Source organism: Lissotriton helveticus, chromosome 4_1, assembly GCF_964261635.1.
Source record: "Lissotriton helveticus chromosome 4_1, aLisHel1.1, whole genome shotgun sequence".
Classification (NCBI taxonomy): Eukaryota; Metazoa; Chordata; class Amphibia; order Caudata; family Salamandridae; genus Lissotriton; species Lissotriton helveticus.
In genome coordinates, this window is record NC_136063.1 from 2,115,837,692 (window position 1) to 2,115,863,445 (window position 25,754).

Genomic DNA, 25,754 nt, shown 5'->3' on the forward strand with positions numbered 1-25,754 from the left:
CTACTTACTGCCTCTCTTTTTCGAATGGCACCTAGACCGTTCCCAAATCTCCTAAATGTGATCTTTGGAACTGTTCATTCAATCATTCTGTTCTGTTAAATCACTTTGATATCAGGCAATATATTTTTGATGTTGCAAAGCGATGGTCGCCACTATGTATACGTGAGTCAGTTTTAATAGGAAGATTCTTTTTTGTTTTGTTAATAACTGGCTACGTTTGATGAATCTTCACAAAACTTTCCCAAAAAAAGTTCATCCAACTCTGCTTCTTCCTTGAAGGTTTCAAGGTGATTCATCTAGCAGGGTAAGAAAAAGAGAGGGACACTTTATTCCTTGTGCAGTTTCTATATGGAGTTTTAGACGATGATACAGAAAAACCTCAAGAAGAAGTGAGCCAAATTTGACAGAAAGATAGATCTTTACTAAAAAAGCATGCTTTTTATGATTTGGTGTAAATGTGTTCAATTGTTCTTGAGAAAATAAGTTACAAATGCTAGAGCTATCTAGTAGCGTGGAAGTCCTGCGGTACCAGAATTCAAAACGAAGGTTTCTGATTGGCTGGTCCTGTGAAACCAAGACCCTCTGATTGAGAGACCACATAATGAAGAGAAATGTAGCAACCACCATTACAGGGCATGTGGAATCAGTCCATGAATCTTAGTCTTAAAGAATTATTAAAAAAAAAAAAAACATGAGGGCAGGTTGGGGGATAATCTGACACCCTAGCCATTGTGGGTGGATGTGAGGGGATGTTCCAAAAGGCCAACCCCACGCCCCTGGGCAAAATGAAAAAATAAGTCGTTTTTTGGGCCGCAGTGGTCATAAGATACTGGTTCTGGAGGCATTGTGGCCTTGACCATCAAATGTGGTCTTGCTGTATACTGCGGGATCAGCAATCTTTTTTTAAACTAATGTGGGATAGGAGCTGTGGGGGTGTTTTCTGCCCGAGGAGTGTTAGCGGCCTGCGGGTGATGTTGGGTGCAGCCAACCCCCTGCCTTGAATGGCTTAAGGCTATAGGCAGTCGCCGTGAACAGCCCCCTGCCTCATAAGGCTGTGTGTGGCAGGGCGGTTGTGGCGTATGGTCTGGCCAAAGACGTGTGCTGTGGAGGTTGGCCACAGACGTGTTGTAATAAGATCTTAATTTACGTTTTTACGTTACAAAAATACCAAAGAGATTCATTGAAGAAACAAAACTGTGGAGTTCTATATATGTAAGTAGGGTAGCAAGATTTTAACTAATGCTAAAAAAAAAAGGAAATTCACGTTAAACTACAGTTTAAAAAACAGAAAAACATGAACATTCTCCAGTTATACGTAACTGAGCGAAGTATAACTAACACCAACATGACGCACTTCTTACAATATATAAAATCTTTGGTGATGTTGTTTGTATTGCGGGGTTAATCAAAATAGCATGTAAAATTCTCTCAAGTGAAACATTACCTATAAAATCGAGGGATCGTGGTAAACTAAGAAAGGATGGAAGAGGAATGGTGGCAATATCTTAATATAGATTCGAGTAAAAAAAACAACTAAGAATTAAGAGAAATCTTAAATGCAAAGTGGAAGAGTGGATTAAAATGAATAAAGTTAATAAAATGTACATACACAGACGGTTTGGTGGATTCCTCAAACAAAACGAATCTCTAAGTATTGCTAATTGGGCACCGGAAAGACGAAAACTGTTACAGAGAATAATGGCAACTTTCTAAACACTCTAAAGAGGAACAGTTAATCCTATACATTTTAAGATTGTAACATATTGCATTTCACCAGGCAAGTTAATATTGTATTTCCTAGTTTTTGAAAAGGAAACCAGTAAATAATTCATCCTTCTTTTCATTCCAGAGACAGAGTTGATAATGAAATCTCTTTGAAGCTGCTTCCTATTCATTCTATGTATTATGGATCGAAATATCAGAAGACCTATTCAAATGACAAAACTCAGCCCTATGTTCTGTAATTCCATATTAAACCGAGCATACTTTATAAGGGACCTATTAAAGCATTGGCCAACATAAGGGAAGTACTGCACCACGCAAACATGAAAATTGTGGCAAACACACAGAAAACTAACTCCCATGCATATACAGCTCCAGCTCCCACTTACCTGGACTGGTCCTCTGGCCATTCAGACCCGGCTCCACACCTCTGCTGCACTCCCCAAGCACACTCTCCCCCCTCCCTCCCTCTCTCTCACCTCGCTCTCTCTCCCGCTCTCTCTTCCCTCCCCATTTTTCCTTTCTTACTCATTTCTGACCTTTCTGCTCGTTCGGTGCCGTTCTGCTGCTTCTCCTTTCTTGCCCTGTTCTACCACTTCTGCTTTCTTACACATTAGTGACTTTCTCATCTTTTTCTGCCTGCTCTGTGGTCTATATCTGCCTCCTTCCTACTCCTGCTTGCCCCTTCAACTTTCTTAGACTTCTGCCACTTGCCCATGGGGCAATTCTCACCTCTTTTCTGCTGCCTGTCACATCCGAGCTCAAGAACATAATTTGTGGTGACCCTCCAGGCTTATGCCTCAGCTCAACTCTCTTCAAAACCTATATAACACCACTTGCCAATATAGTTAGGAACCACTAACCATTTCCTTCACAGATGACACCAAACTCATCCTCTCGCTATACGAAGACTCCAACATCACCAGAACCATTTTTCTCAAATTCATGACCATTTTCGCTACCTTGGTGAAGAATAATGGTGTCAAACTGAACACTGACAAAACTGAGGTTTTGCTCTTAGGCACCAAACCCTCCCCCGGTACGACTCTTTGCGGCCTTCGGAACATGGACCCACTCCCACCCCTACCGACCACATCAGAAACCTAGGCATCATCCTTGACAGCAAGCTAAACATGAAGCCCCAGATCAATTCTGCCAAAACCTCCTGCTTTGCATGCTGCGCAAGATATGCAAGTGGCTCCCCTGGACTCCAGACACTCGGTAACTCAAGGCTTCTTCACCAACCGACTGCACTACAGCAATACCCTTTACATCAGGACCCCCACTCATGTCCTCCACAGACTACACAAGAACGCTGCCATCAGACTAGTCCTTGACCATCGCTGCCGAACACACATCACCCCTCACTTAATTCTCCACTGGCTCTCAGTCCTGAAGAGATGCAAATTCAGGATCCTCACCCGTGCTTCGAGGCCCTGCACAACTCAGGCCCAGCATACATCACCCACCGACTCTGTTCCCACCAACCCAACAAGAACCTTTGCTCCGCCTCCCTCTGATAGATGTGTGTGTGTGTGTGTGTATCCTCCTGAGGCGGAAGCCGGGATGTTGTGCGGGTTGTTAGCCACATTTTGATCTTAAAAACGAACGTATTTTAAAATTGATGTACGAATTTTAAAAGTTATTCCCAAGGGCTCAGGCTTGATTGCAAAGCCGTTTTCTCCCCTTCCTTTCCTCCCTGCTGCCCGGGCCACTCGCAGCCGAGCGTTGACGCTGTCGAGGTGGTCCCGGCCAGGATTTACACGGCTGACATATTGGGTGTGCTGGAGTGCTTGTGACGCGCTCTAGTCATGTACTTAAGGGGGCGGGCATGCCTCCGCGCAGCGGACGCGACCAGCGGACGCGCCGGACCTGTGCCGGAGTCGTGCCAGAGTCCTGCCAGTCTGCGCCCGTCAGCGCTGAGGAAACGCAGGAAGCCGGCCACGCTGCCCAGCCTGTTCCCCCCTACCCCCGGTAGTTGCATTTACCCTTTAATGCCCTGCTGTCTTTCAAACCTTTAGAGATGCCTTGTCATCATTCGGTCCCCCCAGAGGGCTTTGTGGAAGCACTTACCTGCTCATGTCTGGGAAAGGAGGCTAGCTACCCCCCACTTCTCCCCCGATATAGACATTTGAGATCGGGAAGGCATAAGCCTCCCCTGCCCATTAATGAGACAGGGTTTCTTATGAACACCAGATCCCTCATCAAAAACAATCTCGCCTTCAGAGACTTCACCTCCAATAAAAGACCGCCCTGGGTCTTCATTACGGAGACCTGGGCCGCAGACCATTCTGGACACGAACTCCTGGATGCTATCCCGGAGGGTTATTCCCTGTACAGATTGGATAGAGTCGGGCGAATTGGTGGAGGATTGGGCATCTTACACAGATCTTCCATAAGATGCAGAACTGAGCCCCTCTCCCTACCATCCGATTCCTTTCAGGCTCTTTATTTTGTACTCAATCCCTCCCCATCAATTTCTTTTGCGGGGATCTTGATTTATAGGCCTCCTGGCCCCCGGCCTCCTTTCATTCAGAAGCTTCTCAAGCTGCTTGAACCCTATATAGACAGATCTAATTACACCATTCTTGGAGATTTTAACTTTCACTTAGATATAGAGGACTCCTCTGATACTGTCCTCTTGATGGATTCTCTGTCATCCCTCGGTCTTAACCAGATTGTAAAAGGCCCCACACACTCAGCTGGTCACACCCTGGACGGGATCTTTACTAATGACCCCAGGGTAGAGTCCGGGACCCCCCTTCCTCTGTCCTGGTCAGATCATATGGCCATTCCCTTGGATTTTATACATCCCAACCTTCCTTCATCCCCTACCAGCTCCTGCAAGTGGGAACTCAGAAGAAACTTCAGAGCAATAAATAGTCACCTATTAGCCCCCTTTATGCCCACTCACCCCCAGTCTCTTACATATGACATAGCGTTATGCAGTTCAGAAACTGCAGAGTCAATCTCAAAAGCGGTGGATAAACTTGCTCCCATTAAACAGACCTACTCCGCCAGGAAACGTCCCTCGGCCCCTTGGTACTCCAATTCGCTCAGATCTCTGAGGCAGGGATGTAGGAGACAAGAGAGGCTCTGGAGAGTCAATCTAGATCCAGACGAAAGGATCAAACACAAACTCCTACTTAAATAGTATAAAACTGCGGTGCTCGCAGAAAAAAAAATCACATTTCTCTAATCTGACTGCTTCCCTCACCTCCTCCAGGGAACTATTCAAAATCGTTGACTCCCTGTCAGTTTTGCAAGCCCCCAGTCAGGTAACAGAATCTCAGGAGCTATGCGATCAGATATCAGCCTTCTTTTACACAAAGATAGCTGATATTTACACTAGCTTAGAAGCTTGCAACCAAGTATTAGGATCCCCCCCTACCCCTTCTCCCTATCCTTCTACCAAAGATCCGACTGAGTCATCACAGGGTAGCTCTCTTACTTTTCCCCTGATTACATTAGAGCAACTCAACGGGTACTTGGATAGGCTTAAATCAGGCTCCCCTCTTGATCCCTGCCCTCTGAAGGTCTTCAAAGAGTGTAGAGATGTTCTACTCCCTGTGTTCCTGGAAGTCACCAATCTAGCCATCCATCAAGGTGTCTTCCCGACCCTCTGGAAAATGGCTATAGTTAAGCCCCTCCTTAAAAAGGCCTCACTTGATCCTAGGATCCTTAAAAACTTTCGGCCTATCTCACTACTCCCAGCTCCCGCAAAAATGCTAGAGGCCCATTTAAACCACCATCTGAGTGCCTTCCTGGAGAGCTCCAGCCTTCTCGATCCCTCTCAGCACGGCTTTCGCAGGTCTCACAGTACTGAGTCCGCCCTGACTGTCGTCACCAATAACATCCGTGCAAAGGTCGACAGTGGCCAGGCTACACTTCTGGTCCTGCTCGACCTTACTGCCGCTTTCGACACCCTATCCCCCTCCATCTTAGTCGAACGGCTCAAGGAGATAGGAGTGGACGGACCTGCACTCAGTCTTTTAAAATCTTTCCTGGAGGGCCGTGCACAGAGGGTCAAGCTGGGTGACTTTCTTTCCCCAGCCAAGCCTGTGCAGTGCGGGGTGCCTCAGGGTTCGTCCCTGCGCCCCACGCTTTTCAACATTTAAGTTACACCTCTTGCCAGGCTTGTAAGATCGTTTGGGCTGGAAGTTCTCTCCTATGCTGACCACACTCAGATTATGGTCTCCCTTTCCCAAACGGTTGAAATTACATCTCGAAACTTCAGGAAGTGCATGGAATCGGTTGCAAATTGGATGGTGAGGAATTTCCTTAAATTGAATGGGGAAAAAACGGAGGTGTTGGTTTTTGGAGGCAGAGGGAGAGGTGTGGCGCTGCGGCCAGGGCGACTGACGCTGGAATCTGGGGATCACGGTTCGATCCCCGGCTCCGGCGGCAGGTTTGCCCAGCACCATGTGACTCTGGGCAATAGCTTGCTTAATCTTCCCGACGGCCCCCAGCGCCTAGAGACCCTTACGGGTGATTGTGCGCTTTACAAATGTGGTTTATTATTATTTATTATTATTATATAGGCAAGGAGGAGATTTGGTCAATTAATTGGTGGCCTTCTTCTTTAGGAACCTGTCCACTGCCCTCTCAATCAGCCCGGAACCTAGGTGTTATCTTTGATACCAAACTCTCCTTCCATAAACCAGTCAGCAGAACGACCTCCACTTGCTGTGGTGTTCTTAGAACCTTGAGGAGATTAGCCCATTATCTTTCCACCGATGCCCGTAAACTGGTTACGACGGCCCTAATCTCCTCAAGGCTAGACTATTGTAACTCGCTGTACCTGGGAATGAACAAATCCCAGATACAGCGCTTGCAAACAGTTCAAAACGCTGCTGCTCGGTTTATCACTGTTGCCCCAAAAATCGCCTCTGCCACTCCTATTAGGAAGGACCTTCATTGGCTTCCCATCCAGGCCAGAATAGAGTTCAAGGTCTTATGTCTCACCCATCGTGCCTTGCACGGGCTTGTCTCTGAAGACCCCAAACCTCTGGTAATTCCGTATGTCCCCGGCAGGGCACTTCGGTCAGCCAATAAACACCTACTGCTTGTCCCTAAAACCAGCAAAGCCAGATGGGGCGACAGAGCCTTCAGCTCTTGTGCTCCTAAAATTTGGAATACCCTTCCGGCTGAGATCAAGGAACTCACCTCCCACCCCCTCTTCCGAAAGGCCTTGAAGACCTGGCTCTTCAGGCAGGCCTACAACTGACCTTTCCTCCCGTCTTTCACCAAACAGCTCTTTATTCCATCTCTAGCGCCTTGACGCCCTTGGGCAAAGTAGCGCTCTATAAATTCTCTCTCAACTCAACTCCCTCTCCCAGGCCGACAAACCCCCCCCCCCCCCCCACCCTCCCGGATATGTCCTCAATGTACCAGAGTCTGCTCCTTCTTCTACCTCGCAGCAATGGCCTGGAACTACCGCCCTCTTCACATCTGGAACACTACCACCATATCGGAATTCTGAAAGCAGCTGGCTCTTCGAATAAAACCCTGCCTCCCTTCCAGCGCCTGGATGCCTTCACGGGTGATTAGCAGTACTTTACAAGTCAAATGATTGATTACATCTCTGTTTTCATCACATTATCAGGGCTTGCAATCAAATTGGCCACTGCTGTATGATCCTCTTCACCTGTGATAGCAGTAATGTAATAGTGTTCAAATTATAGTCCCTCACCAGGCGTAACAAAACATTCTTTTTGGGTCCCTGATGTCCAGGTCTCTTTTGAAGAATATATTCTTGGACTTAAGATATTATGTAGATTGAATTTTCAGTCCATTATAGCACTGGAGCTGTAACCCTAAATCAATCCACACTGACCCCAAGACTCATACCGAAATGGATGACCTATTGAGTTCCAGCATCCCGTCAGTCTGTACAGTTACTGTTGTGAGTAAACTAATTCTGACCTTTTGGGTCTTGTGCAGGCAACCGGTGTCACAAATGAACTATTGAATATTCTTAGAGGTGAGAGTGCCCCTAGATATCCATTGATGTGCGGCTAGCAGACAAAGTCCGCCAATTTTAGTGAAAGTAGTCTTTGGCCTGGGGGTGAGTGTTTGTATTGTCAACGCTCCGTCCATCACCACCTTTGGTTTTTCAGTAGTCTTTGGCCATCATCGGCAATCTCTTCCCAATCCTTAGTGGTGGTGATGGATAGCAAAGTCCTGATTGGCTTAAATCACCTCCTGCACCACACATTGCTGCTACTTCTAAAGTTTGCGTTGCAGTTTTGAACCTTTTCAAACTTTGCGTATGAGGTCATGGTTATAAACACACGTATTTTCTATTTTTCACTACTGTACTGCGGAATATGAGGGCTTACGTGCTAAAAGCGTATTTCAATTGCAATATATTCAACATTTAGCAACTTGTAAAGATCAAATACCTTCACTGGCTGCCAGTGAAAAAGTGGACTATTAGCTTAATTATTATATTTGACGCACCATGTATTCTCCATGATATTTTCTACACTTCTTTGTCGACAAAATGTAATACGGGCCAGATTAAATACAGCACTCCACTACACACAGTGTGTTCACTGTGCCACAATTTAAGTGTACAAAGTGTGAAGGGTGCCTATTTAGGGCCCAATTACGAGTCTGGAGGACCGCCATACTCATGGATGCGCTGCAGTGGCGGTCCAGCCATCGTAACACTGGCGGTCCGACTGCCCCATTAGGACTTGGGTTGTCGGACCGCCATGGGACCACCGCTGCCCCAGGGAACCTCCGTTCCCTGTAGGTGGTGCGGTGGTCAGGAGGCAGCAGTATGCTTGGCAGGACCTCAGTGAAAATCATGGCGGAGAGGAAACAGAGGGGGAACTACAGCACCCCCTTGTACCACCTGCAAATGTTGATGCATATCAGGCAACAATATGCTCCCCGCTGTGTGCATGCCCAACAGTTTCTGCACGGCATGGACTTTACAGTCCATGCCATGCAGGAACTTTGTGTGACGTTCCCATGGCAGTATCTGCAGTGGAGATGATAGAATGCACACCTTGCTTTTACACAGTTTTACTTTGCTTTAAATTATTTTGAGCTTTTGCGTGCAGCCCGGATTATGTGCTCTGCCCTTGTAACACGCTTTGTAAAATGATCAAAACTGGAGCACTGTATCCTTACTCTGCCAGGCGCACTGCTTGATTCATGGCTTTTCACAAAAATACCACAAGCGTATCCTTGTTTAACAATTTTTTATTCTTTTTTTATTCACTCCAAAATTCTTTTTCTTTTCATTCACATGTGAGATGTTTGTTTTCCAGTGCTGCTAATGCAACAGATATGCCTATCCAGGCCTTTCTCTGAGGCACGCTAGAATACATAGTTCATCCATAGCAGTTAATCATGTTTACCCAATGCATTTCGGGCTTCCTAAGCCCTTCTTCAGGGGTTCACTACAACATTTTTCTTGCTTCGGTGGGGATCCGTCTGAAAGTCTTTTGAAGCAAGCGTAGTGTGTGGAAGCTTGAGGAGGATGCAGCGTTGATCTGGCGGTTCAATGTGAGCAAGGAGTCCAGTATGAGTTTGCGTGCGTGGTCTTATTTCCCATTGCGGCAGGCCACCCGGAGTCGTCCCAGGCAGAGGGGGTGGCACCCAGGATGAGTACTCAGTTTTGTTTTTAGTATGGAGACTTTTTGGGAGGATAAGCACAACATTATTATTATGATTTTCATTATTGTTATTATTATTGATGAAACAAAGGGTGTGTGTTTTTGAAGCAAAAACGCCCCTGCATGTGATTTTGGTAGACAAGGAAGTACAGTAGAAAGAGCTCACTTATTAATATTCCTGCACGCTTCCACCACAAGTGTAATTTTAGAATGTTCACTAAAGATCCAAAGGATTTGGGAGTATAATTGATATGATTGATTGATTGATTGCTTTATTTCGATATGCATATATCATAAAAGCATTACAAAAGATAAAAAGGTAAAACAGCATATCGAAAATGTGACTGTACATTAAGAATAAAAGGGATAAAAACACAATTGTATAAAATAAATTATCTAAGACAGAATTAAATTGGTGCGGACAGTCTTTTTAGTCTAATCAACCAAGCCCATTTTAAAAACTTGGAAACAGCACAAACAATGGTGGGGGCTGTATTGGTTAAAAGAATCCGGAGGGCGACCGTGTGCTGGCGGGTGCCCAATTCTCTGCAAATTGGTTTGAGCCATCGTGATCTAGGGCGCCCATAGTCCGGACATTTGAATAAAAGATGGGGCACAGTCTCTGGTTTATCAGAGCATAAGGCACAATAACGTGATGCTGGCTGAGACTTATTCCACCTGGAGCAAAGGTCAGCAAGAGGTAAAGTTCCTAGTCGGAATTTGATGTACAAGGACCGGTCCATAGCGATGGTGATTAAGTCCATGTAGGGCTCAAAGACAACAACATCTTTTATTAGCAAAAAAGCTGCGGTGGCATTGCAGTGCTGCTGGTTGCTGGTGCGCTTCATGGAGACCCATTCCCAATATAGTTTTTTTAAAGAGTCCTTTGGGGGGGCGGAGTGGCTGGACCAGCAGAATTCCAAACCTAGATCCCTTAGGAGTTGATTAATGTCCCTGAGCCATTTGATCTTCCGCCAACCAATAGAGCACATCACCTCTGCTAATCCGTCGGCATAGGGTTTTAACTCCGGAACCCTCCACAGACGAGCCCAGAGCAGGAGAGGGCGAAGTCGTGCCTGATCCCCAATTGCTTTGCAGCCTACATCCATTAGCACCGGGACTGTCGGGGTGCTCATCGGGATAGCAAGGAGATCTTTAATGAGTTTGTTCTCGGCCTTGCTCAGAGCGTCCAATTTGCCTTGGCCCCACAGTTCAGCTCCGTAAAGTGACGCGGAAACAGCTCGGGCTTTATAGATGTCAATTAGTGGGGCAACACAATGTTTGGTTGAGTAGCTGTACTCCTTGAGAAGAGCCCCCCCTACCCTTTTGTGGCTGATTATCATTTTGTTGATGTGGGCGGACCAGTTCATCGAATCACTTAAGCGGATTCCCAGGTAGTCAAATTCTGCCACTCTTTCAAGGGGGGTTGAATTCAGAACAGGGGGACGGCCAAGTTTTCGAGGGGGGTGCATGACTAAATACTTGGTCTTGTCCACATTAATGACAAGTCCTCTGCTAGTGCAAAAGTGCTGGAAGCGATTCAGGAGTTTCTGTAGTCCTTGGGGGGTTTTTGAAATGAGGAGGGTGTCATCAGCGAACAGCAATGTGGGAATTTTTACGCCTCCCAGGGTGGGGGCGTCTGCTGGTTCGCCGAGCAGGTGCTCCACCACCCCGTTGATGTAGAGGGAAAATAGGGTGGGAGCCAAAACACAGCCCTGCCGAATTTCCTATGAAACAACACAATTATTTGAACATTTCTGTTGGACAATATAGATGGATAAATGTATTATTTTGCTACTATGATATTTTACCTCAGTGGTACTTGAGAATGAGAATAACCTTACAATAATCAGTGTTTCGAATCTTTGATTTGCTACTGTTTGATTTGCATCTCTGAGCAGCTGTTTCTGCTGTGAAACACGTAAACTGGCTTTGTTCAATGAATTTTTACAAGTGACAATAAGGGAACAGAGTTGATATTTTGGTACTTATGGAACTGTTTTTTAGATCACATTATTTACCTATTGGCCTCGCCTCCTACACCTGTGAAACTAATACAACATCATATATTGACTTTTATGTGCTCCCAAATAGTTGGTTTATATTTCAGTACTTGACAGAACTATTTGCTGCGCACTATAGATTTTTTTTAGCAAAATATATAAATAAGCTGACAGAAACAAGTCAATAAAATGCATTACCAAAGTATGTGTATAGGTTAATAGTCTTTCATGTATATTAAAATTGGAAAGTCCATCTAAACTATCAATTTGTGTCTACTCGTTTCTTTAAAGGCACACGCCTTCTCAGTCAGTTAAGGAATGCAGCCAGTTTATTTTTAAGAAAGCAAGTGCACTGCAGCTGCCATGCAAGATTACACCTCTACCTGGTGCAGCCACCAGATGCCGCAAGGAGAAAGGCAGACTCTTCCAGGGGAAAGCCCTGTGAGTGCATATTGTTGAGTAGAAACAATCCACTACCACACCTAATCTTAGCCAACAGGCATAAAAGCTTATTTAAACTGTGTAGTTTCCTATTGGCCACTTGTGTCTGTTTTGCTTTCACAATCCTAAGTATTACCTGGTTTCGTGTCCAAGTTTTTTCAATTGTATCGCAGATTGCTGACACCTTTAACTTTAAGTTTTTTGCTTTTCCCAGCCTTTCTGTAAACAACCGGTTTGTCATGCATGGCTTCTATTTGATGCCATTAGCATCAATTATTGAATGGAAATCCAGCTATTCACAGCTGTTATGTAACTGTGGGAAAGAAAACATGTTTACTATTGTTGTGATGTCACCAGGGTAAGCGCTAGCTTAGTGTGTCCCATGGCCTCGCCCAGGTTTGAGCGAAGTGGTGAAATGGTGACTGGCAGTCTCACCCACCTTCTTTCACCTCTCGGGACTCCACAGACCCCGAGGGAGGTGGCAGAACGGGTCTGGCATGCTGCCTGTGCCAACCATGGCTTTCCGTTTCAGCGCATGTCTCTCCAGACCGGTGTTCAAAAACACGCTGCCACAGAGTCGCGCACGGTCAGTGGAGCGCTGGCTTGCTGCTCTGAAGAGCGTAGTACGCAGTTTTGATCAGATAGGGGAATGGGTGGCACAGAGGGTCGTGCGGATGGATGAGATTAAATGTAGTGGGTTGGGGTCATTTGCAGAGGGCCTTTTTTTTAAAATAAGAGGTAATTTTAGTGGGTGGTGGGAGTGGTTAGCAGGAGACCAGTTTAAAATAAAAAAAAATAATAATAATCTTTTGGCGGGGATGGGGAAAACCATGTTATGCATAGTTCCCCATTAATTCTGTGCTATGCTATTATGTTCAAAGCAGGAACGAATGATTTGTAGACATCATGTTTCCTAAAATTATAGGTGGGTAAGAAATGCATAGTCAATATTTTTCTCCTGGGCGTCCTGAGTGACATCTTAGGCAACTTGAACTTTGCTCTCACCGTCTATTTGATACCATACATAACCACTCTGTGAACAAGATTCAAGTTATTTTCCATTATTCATCTACAATACTATTTATTTTTGTCTAACATGCCCTGCCTCAAGAACATCTATCAGATTTCCTATGATGTAACTATACCTCAATAACTTTATTTACATACGTCAGGTATTTAACCATCCAGAATGGCCTTAAAAAAAAAAAAAGATGCTGTTTTGATGTCGGTCAAAATCTCACATTTTAAGCACTAAATTCTAATCCGTGGAATCAGTGAAAAATCTTTTCAATTGGTGGTGGCATATTGACCACTTAATGTAAGTTTCAAAGGAGCCATCTGGAGAGAGCTGAATGCTTTCGTTTAATCTGATGTGTCTGGCTTTAGAATTATCCCAAAAAGTCCTGGTTTGTGGTGAACATCTTCTTTACTTGCTCTTTGCAAGTCTATTGCTTTAGTGAATTGCCTAATGTTTTGATCTACACCATAAGATCTAAAAAAGAGAAACTGCTTCTCCAAATAATGATTTACATATTTTTGTTTCTGGTATTAATTCCTTTTCTGCTTCTTCTTTGGTCCTAGGAGGTTGTGAGGGCTGCTGAAGATGTCCGATAGTGTGGATATTGACGAGAAACCTCCGGCTCCTCCTCTGAGAATGAACAGTAACAACCGTGACTCTTCGATATTGAACCACGGCTCCAAACCACTCCCGATGGCCCCCGAAGAGAAGAATAAAAAAGCCAGACTACGTTCCATCTTCCCAGGAGGAGGGGATAAAAGTAAAGTATTAGTGTGGGGCTTTATGAAGGGATCATTGTGAATGCTCTTGGTCTTGTATTTTTGGCTTTGTTTTACATTGGTTTTCTGTGGATGGGAGTCTTTCTCAATTGTTTGAGGGGTGTGGGTATTAGGTGATTTGATTGTTGTGTAGACTTGATCTAAAAAGTACTTTTTACATTGAAGTGGCACACAAAACTATACATTCAACAATCCCTTATCACTCATTCATTTATGAAGCAACAACTCTAGCACAAAAATCCTCAATGTAGATGGAAGCACACAAGGTGATCTTGGGCCCTGCAGGCATGTGTAACTTTCTTAACACTCTTGGTGTCCATCTGGTTAGTGAGAGCGTTGCGTAATAACCCAGCCATAAACTTCAATAAAATACATTGAGACTGCTTGATGAAAATTAGCAGCACCAAAGAACTCTATCAATTTTTACCCTTGTCTTACCCCTTACTCTATTCCTGTTTGCCACAAGCTCCGTCCGTTCTACTAATCGCATGTCAGTTTCATCACTTACATAAAAAGGTCATGTGAGGGACACAAAATAGCTAATAGAATGTACATTCGCTAGAAATACATACATGTATAGATTTGAAGAACACTGCTTGGTTTATGCATTTGAGAGGGGACTGGGAAAATGCAGCTCAGGTATGTATCATTTAAATAGTTTCAAGTTATGTTTCAAGTTTAGTTTTTTATGATATGCATCTCAGACGGAGGGCCACATAACATCTGACAATAATAAAAACAATGGTGCGTAGTGCATAATAAAATCAGCAATAAAAAGTATAAGTTCTACAATCTATTACATAAATCACTTTAAGAGCTTTATTTACTGACCTTTATAAGGTGACAACATGCATAGCACCTTAGAAGATATATGAATGTTGCATGCTAACCCATTCGTCAAAAAATTTACTTAAAGCAGTCGTCAGGGAATCCCTGATTGATTCATGGTGAGGATCCATTATAGTACAGATATACAAGAAAGGGGATAGGAACCTCCCAGTATGCTACTGCCCAACCTCGCTGTTAGGATACAGTAAAAATATTAGGGCATGTCATACTTTGAAAACTTGAAAAATGGGCCGAAGAAACCAAATCTTTCAAAGTTCAATATGGGTTTTGCCCTGGTCTAGGGACCATTGAGCAAGCATTAAATGTATCCCTCATCATAGGAAAGTACGTCAAAGTCCAGAGAGGTGCCCTTCACATGGCGTTTATGGCTCTCTCTTGTGCCATTTACTTGGTAGTTAGGGGGAAACTATGGGAACTGATGGAGCTTGCAGAAGTTGAACCTTCCCCCCTTGTTGAACCTTGTTAGGCACCTTCACTTGAGTACGACTACCAGTGTTTGCTATACACAGCGTACATCCTTACTAATATTATGAAGAGAGCCCAAACCTTTGAGGCGGGTAAGCTCAGGAACTACAGCGCCAATCGGAATACCAAATACAGCATTGCAAAACACAGTATCAGCAGATGGACGTAGGCTATACAGCAGCCCACCATATACATTATAAGGGGAAAAGAACGTTGGGGGCAAAGTAGTCCGTTGTGGGCGTGGGCCTTATGCTGGGGGCGTGTGCATAGAGCGATGGGCGCGGCATTCGTCAAAACCCAACCCTGCTGAATTATACCGCTTGCGAGAAGCGTTCTGAGTAGTCAGTTGTGGGAGTGTCATTGTACTGGGGGCGTGTGCATAGAGCGAAGAGCACATGGGCGCGGCAATCGTCAAAACCAAGCTGAATTGCACCGCTTGCGAGAAGCGTTCTGGGTGGGACTAGCGTTTCAATACGAGTGGGCGGTGCATTTGGCATTGTTGTGGGCATTGGCCGTTGACGCCATGTGGGGCATCTAAGTGGCGCTACAGCGGACAAACACGTTTGCGGCTGACACGGTTCGCATGTTGCAGTGGCCTTAGGTATAGTGGACAAACACGTTCGCGGCTGGAGCCGACAAAGACGTTCCCAAAATTACTCGGGTGCTGAGGCGGGTGCTGAGGCGATTAAGCGTAGCAGCGGGGCTAAAACGCAGTCACTGTGGCGCTTCCTCACACTGGCTGGACAGGTGGAGGCACATGTTCGGCTGCAATGGACACCTAGCGTTACCGTGTATGCACTGCTCAACTACGCAGGTAAAAAGAACTTTCGAGACTTTCCTTTTCATCCCCGGACAACGTAGGGGCGGGCAGCTAGTGTTCAATAATGGTGGCCAGAGGGATAAGACATGGCTGTAATTTAGCCCAGTTTCTATTTTTATTTTATATTAATGCTTTGGACAAAGCCCTGGACTCTTGTAGTAATGATACCCCCCAACCTGCTCTAACCCAGTTTTACTTTATACGGGTGACACAGTTTTAATTGTACAAACAGTAAAGGTTTGCAAAAACGCATAAACTATTTTAATGCTTATAGGAATAATTTAAAACTTAAAGCGAATCATAAAAATCTTTTATTTTAATTAGTGGTCCTAAAAACACAAAATCAGAACACTTTTTTTTTAGGGGAAACACCAAGATCTCCCACTTTAACTACCTAGGTATTTTGTATGAAGCCAATTTGACTTGGGGTAGATTAATAAATCAAAGAACTCAGAAAATAGGGATAGTCTGTGATTCGATTTTTAAATTTGCAAGAAAACTGGGCCTCAAATCCACAATACTTTACAAGAGTAAATGCCTTGCTGTAGGAACCTATGGAGCAGGTGTGTGGGCTTATACATCCTTGGGTAGACTGCAGGCAACCAAGGACACATTTTATCTATCCCCAAATCCACCTCTTAAATGGTTATGGGGTTTTTGGAAGACGTTGTTACAATGGCTCCACTTTTACTGTGTGTTAAAATATGGAGCACCCCAGAAGCCGGGTTTTCTAGGTGTGTGTTGGACTGTTTACATTTAAGTGATAATAGCTCTATCCCATGACTGGCATATAATAGGAGTACTCTTTCTAACTTAGAACACTTTTTGATTCTCTAGAAAGTATTGAACCACAAACAAAAGCCTTAGTGAAGCGAAAATTCCTCTTGTGTAGAGCGGAGGCTCAAATGGTGAGAGCTTTAGACATGGCTTCAGTATTGAATTACATACCAGTCTCTATCACTTCTGGAATGGAGCCCTTTTTAAAATGGATAGTAAATTCAGAACCTACATTTTACTTAATAAGATTCAGATTAAATATAATCCATTTCCTAGTTCCTTTTCCTTGCACTAGGCCTTGGTTTGCATCTTTACCATGCTGTCCATGTGTTGCTTCTTCCACTCAAACCCCTGCACATTTAATGCTATGTTGCACCTTTACCACACTTTGAGCGTTTGCTATTATCACAATTGTAATGCCTGACCATTTTACCAAGAAGGGATGGATTTTTTTAAAACCTCTATTTTCAGAAATATGTTTTTCTGTTCTTACTTGCATTTCTGCTGCTATCAAATTGAGAAGGAGATATGCTTCATGAAATTGGAAATTTTCTTAAGCCTGTTGACTGTATGCATTTTATTCTGTGGTTTTATGGTCATTTTAATGACTGAATAAAGGTTATCAAAATGAGAGAGGACTGGGAAAATGCAGCTCATGTATGAATCAATCAACGTTTCAAGTTAAGTTTCAAGTTTAGTTTATTTTTTATATGGATCTCCGACGAAGGTCCACATTACATGTGACAACAATAAAAGACAATGGTGCATAATAAAATCAGCAATCAAAAGTATAAGTTCTACAGCCTATCAAATCTCTTTAAGAACATCATTTTGCTGACCTTTATAAAGTTACAACGTGCATAGCACCACTGAAGATAAATGAATATTGCATACTATAATCTTATAAATACAACCTTTCAAAAGTGACATCGTACATAACGCAATATAAAATATGTAAATATTACGTATTTCAGTACGAAGCCCAAAAAAGCCCTTTATATATTCGGTCCACCAGCCCAACAAGTTACTTATTCCCAGCCTCTGAAAGGTGGCAGTGTACATAGAAAGGCATAAGAGATACAAATACTGCATATAAAAACTTAAACAATGCATTATTCATTTGCGAGCCTTAGTAAAGTGGCAGCGTGCATAGTACAACACAAGATCTCAAATATTGCATGTGACGGTCTTATAAATGCCGCCTTTAGAAGTAACATAATTTAAATAACTTTAGTTGCACCCTTAAATCTTATACACTGGCACATATCCGTTGGTGTTGTAGATGAATGTGTCCTGCCATGCTTTCCCTGATACTCCATTGCTGTGCCATGTGGTCCTCTGTGTGAGTTAGGCTCACCTCCGTGCCTTCTCTCTAGTTTGAACCCCAATTCTGTACAGCACATTAGAAGCACTCCTTTTATAAGGAAGAAGCTTTTTCCCCATATTAATCCAGGCCCGTATATATTTTTTTTCTCCTTAAACTATGTGTAAGGCCATTTGCAGAGAATTCAATTCTTCTGGTTGTTGCTTGTATGATCCCATACTGACTGCTTAGACAACTTTTCTGTCCATCCTCTAGTGAGGCCATTAGTGGGTGGGGATGTTGGGGAACAAAGAGAGGCGACCATCAGACACCAAGTCTGAAGCTGTTGTCTATCACATCAACATGCACAGAGAGTATGTAGGCACTGCAAAGTTCCCAGATAAGGGATCTGAGCAAGCGGGCAAAGCAAGATGTGGTAGGTGGGGCCAGTTACATTACATATTCCGAAAAACCATCCGCTCGGAATGCTTATTGTGCAGTGTTTCGGAGTGCTTGAGGCACTTGAAAATCGAAGACAGTGTTACTTCTCTGTCAATGAGTAAAATGTGTCCTTTACTTATTTTTCTGTTCACAAAATATCATAGAGCATTTTTGAGGCCTGGGGCAGGAAGTCACAGAAAGTTTCAAATTTTCTGTGTTTTGCAAAACGCACATCCTTTACTGTGCATCGCTACTCTGTACATTTTTGAATGGGCATGGCGCCAAAATCCTCAATGGGAATGTAGGCCATGAAGAGTCCCTCCTACCTCAGGGCAGGAGAATAATTAAATAGCTGGTTCCTTCTGTGGCCCAGCCTGTCTCCATCCTCTTCTCTTCTCGTCTGGTAAGTGGATTTGAGGCTCCACCTGCATCCATCTCCGCGTTCACCCCGCCCGTTTGACTGCATATGCTGATTCTGTCCTGTGTTAGAGGGGAGATTGCACTGTGCAAAAAGCATACTAAAGTATGCAGCCTGTACATGAAATGCCCAAACATACACTAGTATGGAGCTGAACTAATGCTTCCACTGTAGGGGTCTGTTTTCGACCTACTAGCCACGGCTTCAAATCCCGGTGGGTCCACTCACCCTTTCATTGTTCTGCGGTTGATAAAATGAGTACCATTGAGTTGGGTAACAAACATCTGTTATTCAGCGCCTAGACATCCTTGGGTGAACACGCGCTTTACAAATACACGTCATTGCTGAACAGGATTGCATTTATCGCTTTTCCAGCTCCAGCTTCTTGTATTGATCCAAGCCCTGCTACATGTGCCATTATTACATGCATTGATTTTGGCAGGAATTTGCACTGTGCTACCTTCTACACTTGTTGACTTGTTCTCTGTTGTAGGCAGTGATCTGTGCCCTGTTCCTTCTACTTGCAGTGAGTTTTTGCAGTGATCTCTGTGGTGATTTGATTTCCTACCATGTCCTTAATTGCACTGCACTGATCTGTCTCTCTGCTGTCTCCATTGTTCATGCACTTACATGTAAGCTGGAACATGCTTCATTCTACATACATTGATCAGTGCCCTAATACATGTAAATGTGAATGTATTTGAGCTTGTAAAGCGCACTGCTACCCGTCCGTAGGTTTCCTGGCGCTGTACAACTCTGGGGAACCTATCCTGGCCTTCCCTGTGGGATGGTCCCTGCTGGGAGTCCCCAAGGTGGAGCCAGGCATCCCCGGAATTGATGGGGCCGTTGTGGAGATTAGGCAAGCTAATGCCCAGAGTTGCCGAGTGGAACCCCTGATTATAGTAAGCACCGAAGCGAGAATTATCGAGTCCCTGAACCAAGTCCACGACCCTGCCGCGTCGGGAATTGAACCCTGGTCCCGGGCCGACTTCTGCTCCCGGGTCTGCCGCCTCTAACCAGTGAGCCACACTCCACTCATGCACTGTTCTGTGGGTGTTAGATGCAGTGATATGCTGCCTGCTCCATGCACGGATATGCTGCCACATACTTTTCCCCCCACTTTCTGTGTGAAAATAATCTATTGATTGTTTTCCCGCTCTGAGAAAACCACTAGTAGTTGTTGAGTAAGTGCACTTCCACATCCTTTAATTCCAACTGATGAAATATTACATTAGTCTACAATATTTCCCTTTAAAATGCAGGTAAAGGTGTCACAAAATCTCCAGGACTCATAAAAGCTGCTCTGTAGCATTTTTGGTTCAATTATACTACATTTTAAAACCTTTTAGTGTCTTTTATGTTGGTTAAGGGAGTGATGTTGTGTTTCATGCCAAGTAAACGTGCTGTCTGTTTCCCTTTCCACCCACGCACCACTGAGCGGTGGTGGCCATGAAGACCTGGGTAGGTACTGAATTGTGACACATTAGTTGGCGGGTGACTGCATCTGTCACTGTGCGACATACTTTTCAAAAGACACGCGTACGAATGTGGCATGCCTTTCAGAATACAACCAGGTCACAGAGTAAATTGTTGCTAAATATTGGGCAGTTGAAATACGGTGCAAAAGTGGGTCAACTTTTAACATCATTTCACTATATTTTATTACATGCTAGAGATTTATTTTAAAGGGGCCATTCAGTTTTGAGTAAAATAGAACAGTTCTGTTTGCCCAGTCATGCATTTCCAAGGTTCAACTAGAGGAAATTCTAGAATGTTCCTTTGTGTGAGGACGTTGGCTGGGGTTTTGAGATGTATTGGGACAGCTTTCAATGGATAGCCCCTTTAAAGGGTCCCCACTCTTTTGCTAGAGAGCGTTGGTGTTAAAGTAGAGGCCTGATCCAGCAAGATGAGCCAGGAAGAGTTCTGTTCTTGATCGGGAATCGATCAGCAGGGCCGGACTGGCTGTATCGGGCATCTGGCAGTTCCCCGGGAGGCTGAAGGGTGGAGACGGTTTTGCAGCGATAAGGGCTAGTTTTGTTTGTGGGGGCCGGTTTTGCAGCAGGGCTGCAATATCTCCCTCCAGTAACAAAAGCGTTTCCTGCCTCCCGGGGCAGGCTTTCCTTTACTAGGGGCTGGACAGAAACAATTGTCCGGGCTGCTTTGCGTTCCAAGTCCAGCCTTGTCGATCAGATACAAGCAATAGAGCTGGTTGCACATACTGTGATGCTCCTGTTACATTGGCAAATTGTTTGCTCTCTCACCTTAAATAGGAATGAAGGACTTGATCAAAATGATTTTGCTGCAGCAAATTCCTGCATTGGTGCTTAAAATCCATCTGTACTTGTGCATAGCAGATCCTGTTTTTTCGAAATCGTGGCTAACCGATAGCACGATGTAAAGTTAGGATGCTGCTGTTCTAGATTTAGGGTAGCAGTTCAACAAATGAGTGCTCCCAGGGGAAGGGCTATGAAATGGCTGTAGGTAAGGTAGTGCCTACCTACAAACTCCTAAGTATGTGGCCATTCACAAACCTACCAATGTTTCTTCGTACCCAATTTGTGTTCCTAAACCTAGTGTCCTGCAGGCACGAGGGCACAAAATTAGTACGATTGGAGTAACCGCAAAAGATTTCTCCAGCTGGGAAAAAAACCTATGGAAAGAAAAGTTGATAGACTGATCCAGTGGGTTGTCCTTTTTCAAGCATGAGAGTAGAAGAGATGTATGTATGGAAATAGACGACATTCATAGACTAGAGAAAAGTGTGCATCAGAGCCTTGGAGCTTATGCAGACCTGATTTTTTTTTGTAGTAAATCTTTTTATTATTTTAAAACACAAACAAAGCAAAGGGGGCGGTACAAATAAAAGTAAGTCCACATTCCAAGTTAAAACAAGATTGGACAATTATGCCGCAGTTAACAAGGCACAGAGACCCCAGTCAATTTTGGTGCTATCATGCCCAGTTCATCAATCAACCCACGGTCGTGTCTGGATACAGGTTCATAATTTCTAACCAACACCTCTTTGTCAAACCCGCACATTAACCATCAAATCCCATCCCCCCACCCCTGCCGCTGTTGTGTAGAGAATAAGTGTTGGGAAGGTACTATTAATGTGTGTCACGTATTAATGGGTCATCATACGCTCTATATTAGGATTCCCTATAACCTCCTATGCTTCGGGGGCCTCCCACTGCGCTAGTTCCACCCAGTCCGGGTGGAGCCACTCATGTCTGCCCCTCCCCCTCCGAGGACACCGAGCTTGCATCCTCCTCTCTGTCCAGTAACCGGAGTTTCGCCACCAGGGCCTCCCATGCTCGTGCCGCTTCCAGCGCTTTATGATTGTGGGACCTATGCGCCTTCTGATGGAGCTCTCACTTCCCGCCCACTGGAACAACGCTGCCTTCCACATAACATAGCTAGGGCCTACCGCTGCCTTCCAATGTGACGTTATTTCCCTCTTGGCTAAAATGAGGCCTAAAGCCATAAACTTACTGGTTATCTTATTTTTACTAGTATGCGGGAACCAGTGTAGCAAGCACGTCCCCTTGTCCGTAGCAATCTGTCGCTCAGTCACCCCACAGAGCAATCCGGTCACCTCCTCCCAGAACGTGCCAAGCCGAGGGTAATCCCAAAACTTATGGCTAAGACCCGCTTCCCCAGTGCGACATCGGGGGCATGTCGATGTGTCAATTCGGAAATCTTGGTTAATTTTAGCAGGCGTGAAGTATGCCCTGTGTAACACAAAGAAATGAATCCGCTGGAACCTAGCATTCCTAGTACCCTTTGCACGATCTGCGACCAGGCTGTCTTCGGGATGTCTCCCTCCCGGTCCGCCGCCCATTACTCCCGCAACCTCTGTAGCGGGGTAAGCCCATCCCCTAACTTTCGTTTGTATAGGCAGGTGATAGCTTTATGCGTGCCCGCTGCCATCACCACATATTGACACGCTCCGCTCAGTGGGGGTTCAGACAAGCCAGCACCCCAATGTTTTTGCAGAGCTGCACTCAAGGCCGCATGCATCAGGAAGTGGCCCCGCGGAAGGCCAAACGATTCTTGCAACGCACTGTAGGGCAACAGTGCTCCATCTGCGTACAGGTCGCCCACCATCTGCAGGCCCAGTTCCTCCCACTCTGCCAGACCTGACCAATCGCCCCCATGCGGCAGCGCTGTGCACATGCCTAGCGGTATCTCGGGTGCATAAGGCCTCAGCACTCCAATTCTACTGTGGAACAGCTTCCAACAGTATCGGAGGGTATTCTCCGCCATGGATAAATCAGCGATCCTCAGTCTCTGCTGCATTACCACAAATGATAACACATGTCGCTGTACATCCGGCGCTGTCTCCCTCTCCGTGCCTCTGAACTCTAGCGCAACCGCCTGAGTGAGGACCTGGAACTGCGCAGCTAGATAGTACAATTCAAAGTCGGGAGTAGCTAAGCCTCCCTCCTCCCTCGGCCTCATCTGCAGTTCCAATGTTACTTTACGCCGGCCCGCACCCCAAATAAAGCCTCCCACCGCCGAACGGAGTTGACGGAAGAACACCGCTGGTATTCGCATTGGCAAGGTCCGAAAAAATACAAAAGGCAAGGGAGCGCCACCATCTTCAGGAGCGCGACACGCCCCATCACCGACAACGGCAGAGTCCCCCAGAATCGCATGCTGCCTCTTAAACCCTTCATCGCTCTCTCGACATTACCCTCAGGTAGATCCTCCTGTGTATGATACACCTGCATTCCTAAATAAGGGAGGCATCGCGGTTCCCACTGTAGGCCTGGCGGTAACACCGGCGGGGCACATGCACTTGATACTGGGAAAACACAGGTCTTGGCCCAGTTAACCCGCAGGCCCGAAATGTCTCAAACGGCCGAGGAGGCTGCGCGCCCCACTAAGGGCGTCCCCAGCGTCGCTCAGGAACATTGAGATCATCTGCGTAGAGAGAGATATAGTGTTCGCGGCCTCTGAGCTGCAGGCCTCGGTATGCTCCGCCCATCCTCGCGCGCGCCGCCAGGGGCTCTATCGCAAGTGCGAACAACAATGGCGATAGCGGACAACCCTCCCTAGTGCCCCGCCTCACAGGGTAGGAGGAAGAAATGGCCCTCCCCACCCAAACTCTAGCGGTCGCCGACGAGTATAGGATTTTAGTCCACTGAACATAACCAGCCCCAAGCCCGAACCACGTCATAACAGAGAACAGGTAGGGCCACTCCTGGCTCTTATGCAGACCTGATGTCGTAAGAAGAATCTTCTTATATGGTTGTTCAATTGTTGACACAGATTTCCTTCTGAAAAAGATCCCCTGACCAGAAACTTTGGACTTCAGTGTGGGAACCTGTGTACTCGGGTAGATGACATCTATGTCCTGACAGTGCCTCGACTGAGAAACTGTTACTAAAAAAAGTATAAGAACACATTTTTTTTACTTTAGACCGTCTCCTAAAATGAAACCGGTACAGATTCATTTTCAATAAAAATGCATTTCACTTACATAATCCTAAAGTTACCCTAACTCTAACCCTAACCCTTCCTCCAACATTGGCCCTGACCCTAAACTGCAACCCTAACACTAAACTAGTCTGTTGCATGAACTTACCTTGTTTTTAGGGCTGACTTGGCAGTGTGGTTGTTTTCAACCTTGTATTGTCAGCAGAAAAAGAAACTTACAAGGCGCTACAAAGAAAGGGACTTTGGTTCCACCCTAATGTTGGTTGCCTTGAGTACAGATTTTGATTGGAAAGAAGTTGTTGCTTCCGCTTAAAGAGTGCATGTATTGCAATTTTTGCCTTGTGACAACGATACACCCAGAAAAGTATGACTAAGCTGGTTATGGTCATGGCTATCAGCCTGATTTTGTGTATTATGAAAAGTTATAGAAACGCAATAGGTCTGACTTATTTTCTGTGAAAAGCTTATGTAAGCGCCAGGAGCCTCTTAAGGGTGGATTGTCATTGCACTATGTTAATGCTTGTAGTAGGGTTTTATGTTACTGGGTAACCTTACAGATTACCTGAGAGCAGAAGCATTTTGGTGTTGGTTACTACCTGTGAAAATCCCTAGGGGTAAAAGATTTGCACTTTGAGAATCCTTGTTAGGCTGTTTTAGGGAAGGTTGTGTATCATGCCAACTTGAATTTTTCTACAAATTTGTAATATCTGATATAAGAGAGGGGCTTTTGCAATGTTCAAATGTTAATTTCCCTGAGAAAAGATTTTGATTGTGCAGAAGTTGTGTATTGTTGCTAAAGTGTTGACTACTTTGCATGTTGTACCTTTTGATAAAGCTTACGCTCACCACAGCAGGACTTAGCGTGTTATGGTGACAAGCCATTGATTGAGGTCATAAGTATGATCTCTTTATCATGAAATGTTACAACAAAGGAAGGTGGGCTGACATATTTACTATGGAAAGTATGTGTAAAAGGCAACAGGACTTCTTGTATGGATTGTCAATTCACTGTATTGATGCTTGTAGACAAGTATATTGTTAGAGCGTCTGTCACAGGGCTCTTGAGTTTTTAAGGGTTTTGCTGTTGGTTACCCACCTCCTGTGACAAACCCTGGGGGTTGAAGATTTGTATTTTAAGAATCCTTGTTATGCTGTTTTAGGAAGGATTGTATATTTTGTCAACTGTAATTTTGTACATGTTTATAATTTAGGATTATATACCAATAGTTGCCTTGTGGGAACGCTTATGGAGGTCTGAGCTAATTAATTTGCCAGGACTGTGATAAAGGCTATAGATAGGCATGTTTGGTTAATTGGAAAAAGTTATGTCAGAAGCTGTAGGTCTAACATCTTTATTACGTAAATGTACGATAAGCACAATTTGTCTGACTTATTTATTGTGAAAATAATATGGTAAAGTCAATAGGTCTTTAAGTGTGCATTGTTATCCTGTGTTGGAGATTGTAAACTGTGTATTGCATTACATGAATTCTCAGAGTATTGTCGTTGGCAAGGAGTTTCCCCCTCTGACAAACCCTGCAGGTAGACGATTTGCACTATATATATATATATATATATATATATGCGAACGTGGTGCAGGTGGGCCAACCACCACTTGGGAAGGAGGAGCCAGTCCTAACAAAAA

At 44.8% G+C, this 25,754-nt stretch overlaps 1 protein-coding gene across 2 annotated transcripts in view; it reads left to right on the forward strand.

The window, feature by feature from the left end:
- PAK3 (p21 (RAC1) activated kinase 3) overlaps positions 1–25,754 on the forward strand; it is a 357,271-nt gene that overhangs the window by 138,869 nt on the left and 192,648 nt on the right. For both annotated transcript variants that reach the window (XM_078688801.1, XM_078688802.1), the window contains exon 2: positions 13,379–13,575. In XM_078688801.1, coding sequence (XP_078544927.1) covers positions 13,401–13,575 — 175 coding nt within the window. In that variant the 5' untranslated portion in view covers positions 13,379–13,400. The remainder of the gene's footprint in view (positions 1–13,378; positions 13,576–25,754) is intronic.